Source organism: Mytilus galloprovincialis, chromosome 3 (assembly GCF_965363235.1).
Source record: "Mytilus galloprovincialis chromosome 3, xbMytGall1.hap1.1, whole genome shotgun sequence".
Taxonomy (NCBI): Eukaryota; Metazoa; Mollusca; class Bivalvia; order Mytilida; family Mytilidae; genus Mytilus; species Mytilus galloprovincialis.
The window spans coordinates 61,072,435-61,089,552 of NC_134840.1; the positions used below are offsets into that span (position 1 = coordinate 61,072,435).

Genomic DNA, 17,118 nt, shown 5'->3' on the forward strand with positions numbered 1-17,118 from the left:
TAATGTCTACATCTAACACCCCAGGCATGCCCTTGTAACACCATAGTCAGGCATTTGTGACATTCTAGTCATACACAATCAACTATATAATACATACAGACATCATATCTTTGTAATAATGATTCTATTGTATCTATCACACCTTCATATATAATATATACATCTAACACCCCACTCATGCCCTTTAATACACAATAGTTATGGTAGGGTGACACCACCTCATCTATTCTGCAATTCATAAAAAAAATCCCTACGGGAAAGGTTTTGTCCACACTTAGTTCAAATGATAGGAATTTTGTTTAAGGTTGTCTGGACCCAAAGACCAAGGTGGGTAAGGTTTATAAACGTTTTTGATTGAGGTTAAAAGTTTAGGTAGTGTGCCCCTACCACCTCCCTCCTTTAATTTATCAAAAGTTCCCTACGGCAAAGCTTTTGTCAACAATAAGTACAGAGGTTGTTTGGACCCAACGACCAAGATGGGTAAAGTGTTTTAACGTTTTTAATAGAGGTGCCAATTTGGGATAGGGTGACCCTACCACTTCCCCTCTTTAATTTATAAAAAAAATCCCTGTGGCAAAGGTTTTGTCCACATAAGGTACAACTGATAGGTTATTGCATAAGGTTGCATGAACCAAAAGACCCGGGTGGGTTAAGTTATGGAACGTTTTTCAATTGAGGTCCAAAGTTGGGGTAGGGTGTCCATAGCAACTCCCTTCTTTCATTCATTTAAAATTCCCGACGACAAAGGTTTTGTCCACCTTTGGTACAAAAGACAGGCAATTGCTTAAGGTTATCTGGACTTTAAGACCCGGGTGGGTAAATTCAAGGAACTTTTTTAATTGATGTCCAAAGGTGGGGTAGGCTGATTTTTCCATTCACTTTTTTAATTCATACAAAACTCCCTACGGCTAAGCTTTTATCCACATTAGGTACAAAAGATAGGCAATTGCATAAGGTTTCCTGGACCTAAAGACCCAGGTGAGTTAAGCTATGGAAATATTTTGATTGAGGTCCAAAGTTAAAAGAATACATGTCAGTTTTCCAAATCCCATGTACAGAATGAGGATAAATCATGGATATCTATATATTAATAGATCAAAAAAAGAGGGACGAAATATACCAGACGGACAGTTAAACTGCCAACGAGGTTCACGTTTTGTTTTTCTTATTTTAATTGCTTCACGGGAATATAATATACGAATTTTTTATATTTAGAGAGCTTATATTTTCTGCATTTTTTAAACTCGTCTATAAATAAAACTAACCTTTGAAGTACATTATCATAACATTAAAATAAATTGCAAAAAATACTTATTAGTCCAAAATCAAGATATTTATAAATATCTTCGAAGTTGGGATTGAGAACTTTGTTTTCCTAAAACATATCTTTTTTTGCAGTTTAGCAAGGTTCTTAAATTGAAGAAAATACAGTTCTAAAATTTATATTGTTGACTTAAAGTAAGAATTGTATGTATAGTAAAAATAAATGTGGCGTTTGCTCTGTATAAACAACATACATATTTGATTCGTTAAGTTGTCACATATTTATACGCATAATTTCTACATGACGTAATAAAATAAACAGCCTCACAATTATTTTTGGGTTTTCCAGAATTTCCAGAATTTGACAAATCTGTGTGTTTTTTTCAAAGTGAATAAACAAAGACACAACTTATGGATATAGAGGTAAGATACAATTGAATTGTACAAACCTATCAATTGCTTTAGTTTCATTTGAGTTTTAACTTATTTCCTGATATTTATTCGTTGACGTAATTTGAAAAGGTTTCATCAAAACTATTTTTACATTTCTCTCATGAACAGTTTCCGGTTAATTGAAAAGTATATATATTCACCAAAGTAGGCACGGGGTTTAAGTATGCATTTCCTACAAACATATTATATTTTTCTATGAAAAACTTATTTGTTCATTGAATTACGGTATTATTCTTAAAGGCTTTTACAGTATCTTTCAGATGCACCAAAAATTAACTCAATTGCGTTTATTTTAGTAAAATGCCGACACTTCGAAATTTGAAGACGTATATATATGATGACCTATGCGCTTGCTTCAAACTATAACTTAAGTGTACGGTCTTTAATCATATATATCTCAATTAAACATGTATATCTTGCTTTTTATTTATGAAATAGATAAAGTGTAAAATACCTTAATTTTTTGTTTAAATTATATAAAACCAACTTTCTTAGTTAATTTAAAAGGTATTTTTTTCTAGCAATGAATCTCACGTGATCAAATACGTCACTTGTACTATGTTACGAGTTTATCAAGGTATGAGACTTCCAAATAGAATTTTATTTGTATTATTTGTTCATTGTCAGTATAATAGATATAATAGATAGGTAGTAAATGCATCTAGTTGTAATTGTTGGCGAGATGATTTGTTGACAAAAAAGCTTATTTAGCGTAGATTTAGAAATTTTCATAAAGTAAGGGCCCGCTCTTCTCATTCTTCAGTGATTCCACAGTGGCGGATTCAAAAGGGGTAAGATTTTTTGTTCCCTATACAATCCCCCCTTTTTGTCCTGGGTTAGGAACCCTTTTTTAAAATGGATTGATCCGCCTGCGTTTCCTCTATATTCAACCATTTTTTTTAGAAATAAAACCCTGCTCCCCCCTTAATCTACCTCTGGGCTCTGGGTTATATCTCCAATTGAGGAAGAAAAAGGTACAATAAAGGCCCTAAAACTCGTGATTTTTAGTACGGGTATGGATAGTAAACCCTATATTGACAGAAACAAGTTACTGTGCATTTCAGGGGCAGTAACCCAACATTGGAATGTCGGATTTTTCAGAATTAGTGCCGACCTGTTGAATAATTTGACTCCTTATCAATTTTACTATAACTACTTTAGTTTCTGAAATATAAGTCAAAAACTGCATGTTATCCTTATTTTCTATTTTAGCCGAACGCGTGACGGTCACGTTTCTTGGCCACAAAAGAATCAAATTATATACTTTAAGCAAAATACCATAAGGACCAATATAACACGTTTACATCAAGAGCAAGTAAAAACAAATGGGGTTTACTATCCATACCCGTACTAAAATTAAAAATCGAGTGATTTTTTAGTACGGGTATGGATAGTAAACCACATATTGACAGAAACAAGTGCCTGTGCTGAAATGTTATTGAATATAGATATATATATATAGTAACAGTATCTATCCGTCACTCCAACTGCCCAAGGCGTTTTGAACGCAAATGCTGTGAAACTGTTTGACAAATATCTTTCAAACTTTGATGGTTTGTATGCCATCATATTTAAAATAAACAAGCAGAATAACACAGATGTGGTATGATTGCCAATTAAACAACTCTGCACAAAAGAACAAATGACACAGAAATTAACAGATCTTTATAGGTCACTGTAAAGCCTTCAACAATACGAAAAGCCCATACCGCATTGTCGGCTTTGAAAGACCCCAAAATCACAAATATGAAACCAAACGACAAAACTACATGTATATTAATGTAAAAACAACTGAACGAAAAACAAATGTTTAACACAGCAACAAACGACAACTAAATTACAGGCTCCTAACTTGGTACAGACAAATATATACAAAATGTGGCGGGGTTAAACATGTTAGCGGAATCTCAACCCTACCCTTAATTCGGACAGTGATGTAACAGCATAGCATATGAACGAACTATATGTCCATTCTCAATTTTATAAAATTGTGTTGAAAAAGGCTAAATACATATAACAAAACACATGGACCTGACATGGTACTTGTACATTCCAACAACAAAAAGTACATATCTGAGAAGACTCGCAGTCAGTGACAGCTAGTTCAAAGCCAATAAAAAAAATCGTGCATCAAGACTAAATTATCAATCACATCCAACATACAATGGATGGATGCAGTGGAAAGACGTCATATAAACAGTTAGAGAAAACCATTACCTTGTTCAACGCCAAGATACATGCGTCGACAGATGGTAGATCCATTAAAGTGCATATGTATATAACAATAGTGTCTAGTCTGCTATTAATTTACGGTAACACAATCTATATTTATACCAATAACAAAATGTTGTGTCCTAGGTCAACGGATGCCCCATCTGCACTATCATTTCCATGTTAAGTGGACCGTGAAAATGAGGTATAATATCTAATTTGGCATTAAAAAGATCATATCACAAGGAACATTGGCACTAAGTTTCAAGCTGATTGGACTTCAACTTCATGAAAAACTTCTCGACCATAATCTTTAACCTACCTGGACCAAAAATCTTTAAGCTGAAGCGGGACGAACGAATGGACGGACGAACGAACAGACGGACTGACGCACAGACCAGAAAACATAATGGCATAAATGGGACATAAAACCAATATTCAAATACAGAGATGAATTGCTAACATTTAGAATAAGTTTATTTAAAGGGTCAAAAAGCTTATATCTATGGAAGAATAAAGTACAAGTTTTAAGTTATTTGTGAAAGGTACATCTCTCTAAACAGAGAAACCACGCCCCACCGGTCATTAACAGAGAAATCACGCCCCAACAGTCATTATCAGACGGAAACCACGCCCCAACGGTCATTATCAGACGGAAACCACGCCCCATCGGTCATTATCATGTAAAAGTTCGTTAACGACCGGTTTTCTGGTCCGTTTTTTCTGTTAATGACCGATGGAATTTATTACTGAAGAATAATGAATGTCATGTGACCCCTTTTAATCCAATAAGACAATCTGATTCTCAACCGATATGAAATAAATTTTATTATTTTTTTTTCCGCATCAATCGGGTCAATGCATCTGCTGGTTGAAGTTAACTCCCCGAGGTTATTACATGCTACGTAGTCAACATTTCTGCGTTATCATGATATATCACTGATATAAATCACTGTGTCTAAACCACACCGGCAAAATTTGTTCGGACTCGATGGTATCTAACATCGGGCACAATGACGGAACACCAATAGACAGAAGAAAGATAGATTTCTTCTTATTTTCTTATTTTTTTCATGATATCAAAGAATATATATACATATACAACTATTTTCTATTGTGATATGCAATATTTTCTACAACTGTTCTATATTAACGGAGAAATAAGTAAAAATGCATGTCAAAATGACGAATTGAGTGAACCTTGCCTCGAAATTGTTTAATTTCTCGTTAAACTGTTCATTTTGTACGGAAAGAAAGGTACGGGAAGATAGATACTGACCCGAAGATTGCAAATTTAGTTATTATAAGCATCTCAATACTTGTATTTCTGTGTATGAAACGAAAGAAAAGGGTCATGTCAAATTAAAATAAACTGGTTTCGTCAATGTTATTTACTATGCAATCACCCGGTTTCGTCTATATATATCACTTTTTTTTTTTTTTTAAACAAACAAATTAATAAAAAGCAGCGTTAACACGGATCTGAACATTTTCTTTCGAGAATTTAAATATATATTTATTGTAAAGTAAACTTCGCGTGTAAAAATCTATTTTAAACGTGCACGTTTGGGCATAGGTTATTATGGTAATACACATTTTTTCCCCCAAATGAAAGGTGTATCCCTTATTTCACTTAACTTCAAACTAATTTTAAATTTGTCAAAGAGGGGAATTTTGTATCATAATTGGCAATGAACAGCTGCGCCATGACCGCATGATACGCCCGTCGTCTTATAAATGAAGTTGTATGCAATATTCCCCATTTCCATTCTCAATTTTAATAATCAGAAATAGTTTCTGAGATAGGGCGCACCATGTGAAAACCTCTATTTTTACAAAAAACTCAATAACTCTAAAATAAAAGTTTGAATCATCACCAAAAAGTACAGAGATCTTAACGGATTAATATTAATAAGAAGTGAGTAAAATGTAAACAATAATCATAAATATGTTTTGAGATACATCACAATAAGTGACCCCCCTTTTGTTTTACCCAAAAAAATCAATCACTATTAAACCAAAATGTTAAACATCACCAAAAAGTAAACAGAAGTTTAAAAGATTTATATAACTAAGAAGTATGTAAAGTTTGATGTAGTTATAATACTTCGTTTTTTAGATATGGCGCGACATGTTAAAAAACCCACATTCCTGTTTCACTTACATTTCCTGTAACTCAAAAAGATTTAATTTGATTTTCACTAAAAGGTTTGCAGATCGTTTGACCATTATAAGAAATAACTATGTTTAATTTTAAGAAATAAGATAAGTTGTCCTCAAGTTACGGTGCGACATGTTTATGCTGGACAGACGGATAGACGGATTGATACACGGACGGACGGACCGAACGACTGATAGATGGAGGAACGGACGGATGAAAGGACGGACGGGCGGACAGGTGGGCGGACAGACGGACAGACGGATGTATACAATAATACGTCCTGTCAAAATTGTAACGGGAGTGTAAAAACGCAAAGAAATGGAAAAAAAGACTCGTAATTAAAGGTCAATAAGTTTTATTAGGATGTCGGCCAAGTCGACTTATTTGTATATTTTGTCTTCCTTATCATTTTTGCTATATAACTTTTATATATATTTGAAAAAAAATGTATAGAAATCGAAAAAAAGAACTTGAAATTCGTCACTTATCTCATAAAGTGTATACCGAATTAAAATATTGTAAGAAATAAGAAAACAGGGACATCCGCGAAATCGGATTATGTGAGTTGGATTATGTTTATTATAAACAAGAAAGAAATCGTCAGATCTGTGTACCATACTTGTATATGTTCCAGTCAAACCTTCTAACTTTTGACATATGCAGCTTTATACAAATAGTTCAAAACGCTATGAATTCGAATCACTATGTCTCGCTTGTTTACAAATATCAAGGAGAAGGTTTATAATAAGCATAATCCAACTCACATAATCCGATTTCCCGGGTGTCCCTGTTTTCTCATTTCTTACAATATTTCAATTCGGTATACACTTTATAAGATACGTGGCGAATCTGGAAGACGTATAGGTTGCACGCCCCCGACCCCACCGGCTTTGGTTGCCAAAACAATATTGATTCATGTATTTAACGATTTTGTAAAGCAAAAAATAATCAAAATATTGTTCAACTCGACAGTATGTAAAAGCTGTTCGAATAACGTCCACTTTGAAATAAACTGAATCCGTCTGTCCGTATATATTGTCAAATATATTGACCAACGTCAGTGTACGATCATCATAACACAATGGCGACAGTACAGACCCGGTTTTTTTTTTAGTAATGTTAACAAAATAATTATTATTGAATTTTGTCGATGACCTGAGACTATTATACTAATTTGTACATAGCAGTATAGTTACAATTAGTGATAAATAAATTTTATTTTAATGCATGGTAGTTGTAATCCTACATTCATTTTCTATGTCGATTATGCATGCATATACATTTGTCTTAATATCAACGTTTATCCTTTAGAAGATTTATTTTTTAACGATGATAGAAAAGATTACATACATAGAATGATTAGATTACTTATAAAGGTGCCCATCCTTTTGTGCGAGAAAATCACATATCAATTGTGTGTTTCGATTTTTAAGACCGTAAACTTTAATTTCAAGTTAAAACTTGTTCAAAATATTTTCCCATAACTCATATAGAAAACGCATATTTAGAGAGCCCTAACCTCAATCTCCTGTTAAAAAATTTCGGAATGCAAAGTAAAATAAAAATATTTGTGTTCTATGAGAGTAGGAATTCAAGTGTTTGCTTCTTATTTATTTGAATCTGAGACTCATATAAAAAATAAGCCGTTGTCCGGTGAAAGAAGTTGTTTTCCAACGACCCACAAAACTCATTTTCAACTCTGAAGTTAAATAATCAATTAATTATAATGTAATGCGATTATGAATCTTTTTTTTTTACCAAACCGGGTTATGCATTGTGAAATCTATGACGAAACCGGGTGGTAAACATTGACGAAACCGGCCAGTTCTATTTTGACATGACCCATTTCTTTCGTTCCATACACAGAAATACAAGTATTGAGATGCTCATAATGACTAGTTTTGCAATCTCCGTGTCAGTATCTATCTTCCCGTACCTTTCTTTCCGTACAAAATGAACAATTTAACGAGAAATTAAACAATTTCGAGGCAAGGTTCACTCAATTCGTCATTTTGACATGCATTTTTACTTATTTCTCCGTTAATAAAGAACAGTTGTAGAAAATATTGCATATCACAATAGAAAATAGTTGTATATGTATATATATTCTTTGATATCATGAAAAAAAATAAGAAAATAAGGAGAAATCTATCTTTCTTCTGTCTATTGATGTTCCGTCATTGTGCCCGATGTTAGATACCATCGAGTCCGAACAAATTTTGTCGGTGTGGTTTAGACACAGTGTAAATGTAAGCATAGTCATATTTTTAAACTTACAGTTGGCGTAATTCTGAATTCTTGTAAATCCTAAAGATTTTTTTTAACTCAAGCAAAACTATTTACCGTAGTCGTATTTTGGAAAAATCTGTGAAAAATTATTGACCCTCTTCTAATTTATACTTGATTTGGCTATTTAACTTTTTTCTATTCGAGCATCACTGAGAGTCTTATGAAGATGTAACCCGCGTCTGGCATGCAAGATCTTAGGCCTAATACTTTTTTGATAATCTTTTTTTTTTTTTTCTTTTTTTTATCTTTTTCGTCCCATGATCAAAGTTTTGTACCTTAATCTCTTTCTTTCTTTTTTTGGTCGAAATTATAGTTTTTTAAGAGGTACTCAAACAAAAGTAATGACATAATCTGTTTTTGTAAAAAAAAAAAAAAGGTATCCACAATATTCTAGTTTATTTGTTAAAAGAGAGACCAATGATGACAAAGAAACATTCACTCTCAATAAAGTCGAAAGCGAGTCGGCGAGCATTGGAAAACTACGAAACGACGACAAGATAAACAGCGGTCCATCAAGGGAAACCAATCCCACAAAAAAAACGCGGTGCTCTCAGGTGCTCCTGAACAGGGATAAATGAAAAAAATCAGACTTCTAGTACAAATGTATGTACACAATACATACTGCTTATAGTTGTAATTATAACATAGTTTACCTACCATCTTTAAATAAATTGGTATTTGTATGTTGTAGATAAAAAACACATCTGTGAACAGACTGTAACACTTAGTTATGTCCAGTAAAGAGGCTACTGCAGACAAAGAGTTTCACCGAAAAAGTTCTTGTCTACGTCAAATGAAAAATCTTACTGGTAAACAACCTTACAAATGTGATGAATGTTGTAAAGAATTTAGTAGCAAAGGCAATTATAATATACACAAGAAAATCCATACTGGCGAAAAACCTTACAAATGTGATATTTGTGGAAAAGGATTTGTCCAAAACAGTAACTGTAAAGTTCACAAGAAAATCCATACTGGCGAAACACCTTACACATGTGATAAATGTGGAAAAGTATTTGGTCATAAAGGCAATTATAATATACACAAGAAAATCCATACTGGTGGAAAACCTTACAAATGTGATATTTGTGGAAAGGAATTTTGCCAAAAAAATATTTATCAAATTCACATGAGAACTCATGCTAGCGAAAAACCTTACAAATGTGATGTATGTGATAAGGAATTTGGTCAGAAAGGCAACTATAATGAACACATGAGAATTCATACTGGGAAAAAACATTTTAAATGTGTTTTTTGTGATTAAGAGTTTCAACGAGAAAGCGCCTGTCGAAACCACATGAGAAAGCATACTGGTGAACAACCTTACAGATGTGATGTTTGTGGAAAACAGTTTCGCAGAAAAAGTAATTGTCTAACTCACATGAGAACACATACTGGCGAAAAACCTTACAAATGTGATATTTGTGAAAAAAAGTTTTGCAAAAAAGATAATTGTCTAATTCACATGAGAACACATACTGGTGAAAAACCTTACAAATGTGATGAATGTGGTAAAGAATTTAGTACCAAGAGCAACTATAATGTACACATACAAAAACATACTGGCGAAAAACCTTACGCATGTTATATTTGTGGAAAAGAATTTGGCCAAAGCAGTTCTTGTCGTACACACATGATAACACATACTGGCGAAAAACATTACAGATGTGATGTATGTGGTAAAGAATTTAGTAGCAAAGGCAATTATAATATACACAAGAAAATCCATACTGGCGAAAAACCTTACAAATGTGATATTTGTGGAAAAGGATTTGTCCAAAACAGCAACTGTAAAGTTCACAAGAAAATCCATACTGGCGAAACACTTTACGAATGTGATAAATGTGGAAAAGTATTTGGTCATAAAGGCAATTATAATATACACAAGAAAATCCATACTGGTGGAAAACCTTACAAATGTGATATTTGTGGAAAGGAATTTTGCCAAAAAAATATTTATTAAATTCACATGAGAACACATGCTAGCGAAAAACCTTACAAATGTGATGTATGTGATAAGGAATTTGGTCAGAAAGGCAACTATAATGAACACATGAGAATTCATACTGGGAAAAAACATTTTAAATGTGTTTTTTGTGATTAAGAGTTTCAACGAGAAAGCGCCTGTCGAAACCACATGAGAAAGCATACTGGTGAACAACCTTACAGATGTGATGTTTGTGGAAAACAGTTTCGCAGAAAAAGTAATTGTCTAACTCACATGAGAACACATACTGGCGAAAAATCTTACAATTGTGATATTTGTGAAAAAAAGTTTTGCAAAAAAGATAATTGTCTAATTCACATGAGAACACATACTGGTGAAAAACCTTACAAATGTGATGAATGTGGTAAAGAATTTAGTACCAAGAGCGACTATAATGTACACATGCAAAAACATACTGGCGAAAAACCTTACGCATGTTATATTTGTGGAAAAGAATTTGGCCAAAGCAGTTCTTGTCGTACACACATGATAACACATACTGGCGAAAAACCTTACAGATGTGATGTATGTGGTAAAGCATTTGGTCACAAAAGCAATCGTAATAAACACATGAAAATCCATACTTGGAAAGATAAGATGTGATATTTTGAAAAAGAGTTGGCAGAATCAGTAATTGTCTGAGACATACAAAAACATATACTGATAAAAGAAGACCTAAAATGTGACGTATGGGTACAAGCTTTAGTTCCGACGGTTATTATCGTAAAGACATTATAACCCATACTTGTGATGAATAATTGCATGCACATTTACCTGTATCGGTAAATAATTTAGTGAAAAAAGTCACTTTTATAGGCACACGAGAATTCATGAAATTTACAAAAGTGGTGTACATGTATGAAGACAGATTTTGTACCTTTCCAGATAAATATTGCCAAATGGCTTCGAGTGGGATTCCGTCTTTGGGAACGATTCACAATGCGGGGTACTAGCTCTTTATTCACACACAAGTCGGCAGTTCAATACAGTAAACATAAACAAATTGGTAAAGTCCAAATTCATTTAATAAAGTCCAAATATAAAGTATCAGTGTTACAACTTAGTTAATTTAAACCAAAAACAATGTATATGATTGCGATGGAAAATCCGAACGCAGTTCATGTGCTCTCGTTGGCATATCCAAACGGAGTCCTTATATACAAATTTATCTTTCTTTAAATACCAAATAGAAGTTGCTATTGCAACACAGTTTGTAATGGTCATTTCGTCAACAGAAATTAGATAACAGATTGATTACGTTTATCAAAGAGAGTTACGATAGGTGATCAATCTATCGGTAAATTAAATTAAGTGTGTATTTGATATGACCGTATAAAAGTTGCATAACGAACTTGTAAGATGTTTGGATTAGCTTACAGTTTAAAAGGTTATTGACAAATAGAAATTTATAATCTTACATGTTTCAGATGTAAACAAATATTTCGGACATGTAAATTCATAGCGACTTTCTAGATCATTCTTAGTATTGAATACATTAAATATGCATGCTGTAAACGAAATGTACATAATAGAAATCAATATAGTTAGACAGTTTGAAATATAAAATTGACGGTACCAAAATAATGTGTGACACATGTGTTGAGTGAAGGATTAAGTGACAATAGATACACGAGAAATCATGAATGTTATGATCTTTACAAGTGTGGTATGCGAAAATTCATACATGTGATGACCTTCCGATAACGTTCATATAACACTGGTACTCAATTTTGGTAGGAGTATGTCCTTCGGATACATTCATTTAACACTGATACTAAGTTTTTGTAGGAGTATGTCCTTCCGATAATATTCATATAACACTAGTACAAAGTTTTTGTATGAAATGTCCTTCCGATAACGTTCATATAACTCTGGTACTCAATTTTTGTGGGAATATGTTCTTCCAAAACATTCATTTACTAAGTTTTTGTAGGAGTACGTCCTTCCGATAACGTTCATATAACACTGGTACTAAGTTTTTGTATTAGTATGTCCTTCCGATAACGTTCTAAAAAGACTTGAACTTACTTATTCTTGGGCTAGACCCAAACAAAACGTACATATAGCACTTTTACTGTCTACTAGAGGTATATGGTAGTATCATATGTTTTTTTTTTAAAATTATTTGATGCCGTGGGATTGGGATTTTTAGCTTTAATGTAAACCATGTCCGGTTTTAACTTGTATTTACAGCAAAGATAGCCAGTTTTGTGTTCTGTAATATACTGTAACAGTTTAATTTTACATGTCCGGTAGCATCGTTACTTCTCAAAACATCTTCCGAACAATATCTGGACATCGGTGTCGTGGGCATGTACAATGCCAAACCACACATGAACTTTCTTTAGTCTTCGTAGATCTATTCCAACTTGAAGTCTTTTTGAGTCTACGACAAGCAGAACATGATATTTTATACCATTGAATATTGAAGCCATAGTCATGAAGATCGATTACTTGATTGGTGTTCCGTTAACGTAGCCGCAGAACAAAAACGCGAGAGCTACTTTTGAATATTTCTACAATTTTAAGTAGTTTTCCACTCACAAACACAATAATATTTTCAACATTTATTAAAATATTTTTTTTTTTACATTTTTTTATGTGTTACATTTTTGTTTTCGTTCAATTTTTGTGCATAAAGAAGGCCGCTAGTTTTCTTGTTTGAATTGTTTTACATTGTCATTTCGGGGCCTTTTATAACTGACTATGCGGTATGGGCTTTGCTCATTGTTGAAGGCCGTACGATGACCTATAGTTGATAATTTCTGTGTTATTTTGGTCTCTTGTGCAGAGTTGTCTCATTGACAATCATACCACATCTTCTTTTTTTATATTTATATGAGTATATTAAATAAACATGTTTATACCAAGCTAAGTCAGTTTATATCTTGTTTTTCGTCTGACTATACAAAAGGCGAGGAGAGCTACTTTGATAGATCAGGTTGACTGATAAGCTGTCTATATAAAGTAATGGGACAATGCATGGCATGAAGACATCACCAAATCACCGTATGCAATACTCAAAAAGACATCCAGAGCTTACCATATAGTCATCAACTACCCACCAACAGGCTGTGAGCTTTGGTTGGCTCTTAACTTAAATCATAGAACACAGCAAAATGTCAAAATATTCTATTCAAACTGGGTGACCTGTGAGAAAAACATTGAAATTTTCCAAAGAAATACACACACCCCTCAACTTTTAATAAGGAGATTTGGTATTAATGCAAATGAGTCAACTATCCACAGGGGCTTGTTTAGTATAGGATAGCGATCGCCATTGACAGTAAAACCTCGTCTGTCCCACTAAACAAGCCCATGTGAACTATCCCACAAAGTTCAAATGTAGAGGATGTGAGCAATTATATAAAGGCAACCATATAATCTTCAACAATGAAAAAAAACATACGGTATTATCGGCTACAATAGCCTATTTTAAAACAACATGCATTACGAAAAACACATATAAAAGACATCAACAAACGACAACCACTGAACTACATGCTCCTGAGTTGGAGCAGGCACATGCAATATATTGTGGCGTTTAACATGCTTGTAAACAGCTGGGACAGTTTTGTTACAGCACAGCATAAGAACAAACTATACAAATCATAAAATATTCCGAATCTTTTCACTAATGCATTATGATCTCTTATATATGGAGAAAGAATTAAAAAAACTAACAATTCCAGGATTTTATTGTGAGCCTGTGCATGTATGGCGACACATGTCACCATCCTTATATATTTTTTAGATAAATTGCTTCAAAGTTGACCGATATGCATAGAATTTGGCAGAAAAAGGATGACATTACTTAATATAGAGTAACGTTTTTTTTTATTTCCCCTGTCTGGTTTCGTAAATTTCCTATCAATTCTAACTGATTTAGTTTTATTTCCAACTAACAGGGTGGATCTGAGATTCAGCTTTCAAAATTTCATTGGATGAACAGTGATTTTCAAGTACAATTTGAATTGATTGATTTGAGGTTGCAAAGTCGAAAAATGTAGAAAATCAAGGTTTCCAATCATTAACTCTTGATAATCTCAATAGAATGATTTGAAATTTGGATATCTTGTTAAGGGCCATAAAAGACTTATGTCATTATAGAGTTATACCCCCGCAATGTCGAAAAATGTAGAAAATCGAGGTTTCCAATTAATCATTCACTTTTGATAATCTCAATGGAATGATTTGAAATTGAAATTTGGATATGTTGTTAAGGGCCAGTTAAGACAGACCGAGTACAAATTTGGAATATTTCACTTTTGTCGTTTTAGAATTATGCTCCTTGAGTGTCAGAGTCAATCTATAACAGTCAGATGATTTATCCTGTAACAATAAGATACTTTGACGTATAGACATAGTGTCAGAGTCCATCTATCACAGTCAGATGATTTATCCTGTAACAAAAATGGTACTGTGGCCTATAGACATCGTGCCATAGTCAATCTATCACAGTCAGATGATTTATCCTGTAACAAAAATGGCACTGTGGCTTATAGACGTGGTGTCAGAGTCAATTTATCACTGTCAGGTGATTTATCCCGTAATAATATTGATACTGTGACCTATAGACATGGTGTCAGAGTGAATCTATCACAGTCAGATTATTTATCGCGTAACAATAATGATACTGTGACCTATCGACATGGTGTCAGAGTCAATCTATCACAGTCAGATGATTTATCCTGTAACAAAAATGGCACTGTGGCTTATAGACGTGGTGTCAGAGTCAATTTATCACTGTCAGGTGATTTATCCCGTAATAATATTGATACTGTGACCTATAGACATGGTGTCAGAGTCAATCTATCACAGTCAGATTATTTATCGCGTAACAATAATGATACTGTGACCTATAGACATGGTGTCAGAGTCAATCTATCACAGTCAGATGATTTATCCTGTAACAATAATGATACCTTGACCAATAGAAAATGGCGTCAGAATAAATCTATCACAGTCAGATGATTTATCCTGTACCACTAGTGGTACTGTGGCCAATAGACATAGTGTCAGAGTCATCCCATCACAGTCAGATGATTTATCCTGTAACAATAATGATACTGTCACCTATAAGCATGATGTCAGAGTCAATCTATCACAGTCAGATGATTTATCCCGTAACAATAATGATACTGTGAACTATAGACATGGTGTCAGAGTCAATCTATCACAGTCAGATGATTTTTCCTGTAACAATAATGATACCTTGACCAAAAGAAATGGCGTCAGAGTAAATCTATCACAGGCAGATGATTTATCCTGTACCACTAGTGGTACTGTGGCCAATAGACATAGTGTCAGAGTCAATCTATCACAGTCAGATGATTTATCCTGTAACAATAAGGATATAAACATGGTGTCAGAGTCAATCTATCACAGTCAGATGATTTATCCTGTAACAATAAGATACTTTGACGTATAGACATAGTATCAGAGTCCATCTATCACAGTCAGATGATTTATCCTGTAACAAAAATGGTACTGTGGCCTATAGACGTGGTGTCAGAGTCAATCTATCACTGTCAGTTGATTTATCCCGTAATAATAATGATACTGTGACCTATAGACATGGTTTCAGAGTGAATCTATCACAGTCAGATTATTTATCGCGTAACAATAATGATACTGTGACCAATAGACATGGTGTCAGAGTCAATCTATCACAGTCAGATGATTTTTCCTGTAACAATAATGATACCTTGACCAAAAGAAATGGCGTCAGAGTAAATCTATCACAGTCAGATGATTTATCCTGTACCACTAGTGGTACTGTGGCCAATAGACATAGTGTCAGAGTCAATCTATCACAGTCAGATGATTTATCCTGTAACAATAAGGACACTGTGGCCTATAAACATGGTGTCATAGTCAATCTATCACAATCAGGTGATTTATCCTGTAGCAATAATTCTACTGTGGCCTATAGACATAGTGTCAGTGTCAATTTATCACAGTCAGATGATTTATCCCGTAATAATAATGATACTGTGACCTAAAGACATGGTGTAAGAGTCAATCTATGACAGTCAGATGATTTATCCCGTAACAATAATGATACTGTGACCTATAAACATGGTGTCAGAGTCAATCTATCACTGTCAGATGATTTATCCCGTAATAATAATGATACTCTGACCTATAGACATGGTGTCAGAGTCAATCTATCACAGTCAGATTATTTATCCCGTAACAATAATGATACTCTGACCTATGGACGTGGTGTCAGAGTCAATCTATCACAGTCAGATGATTTATCCTGTAACAATAATGATACCTTGACCAATAGAAATGGCGTCAGAGTAAATCTATCTCAGTCAGATGATTTATCCTGTACCACTAGTGGTACTGTGGCCAACAGACATAGTGTCAGAGTCAATCTATCACAGTCATATGATTTATCCTGTAACAATAATGATACTGTCACCTATAGACATAATGTCAGAGACAATCTATCACAGTCAGATGATTTATCCTGTAACAATAATGATACTGTGGCCTATAGACATAGTGTCAGAGTCAATCTATCACAGTTAAATGATATATCCTGTAACAATAATGATACTGTGACCTATAAACATGGTGTCAGAGTTAATCTATCACAGTCAGATGATTTATCTTGTAACAATAATGATACTGTCACCTATGGACATGATGTCAGAAACAATCTATCACAGTCAGATGATTTATCCTATAACAATAATGATACTGTGACCAATAGAAATGGTGTCAGAGTCAATCTATCACA

The 17,118-nt window shown here is 33.7% G+C and overlaps 2 protein-coding genes across 3 annotated transcripts in view; both read left to right on the top strand.

Annotated features, from left to right (window-relative positions):
* The window catches only part of LOC143068543 (protein-glucosylgalactosylhydroxylysine glucosidase-like), a 270,827-nt gene that overhangs the window by 132,080 nt on the left and 121,629 nt on the right, over nucleotides 1–17,118 (top strand). The gene's annotated exons all lie outside the window — the stretch shown is intronic.
* On the top strand, nucleotides 1,613–12,954 carry LOC143068544 (uncharacterized). Its single transcript, XM_076242683.1, has 4 exons — nucleotides 1,613–1,686; nucleotides 9,069–9,564; nucleotides 9,655–10,229; nucleotides 10,653–12,954. Exons 2-4 carry the CDS (start codon nucleotides 9,108–9,110, stop codon nucleotides 10,965–10,967), a joined length of 1,347 nt encoding a protein of 448 aa, XP_076098798.1. The 5' UTR covers nucleotides 1,613–1,686; nucleotides 9,069–9,107; the 3' UTR covers nucleotides 10,968–12,954.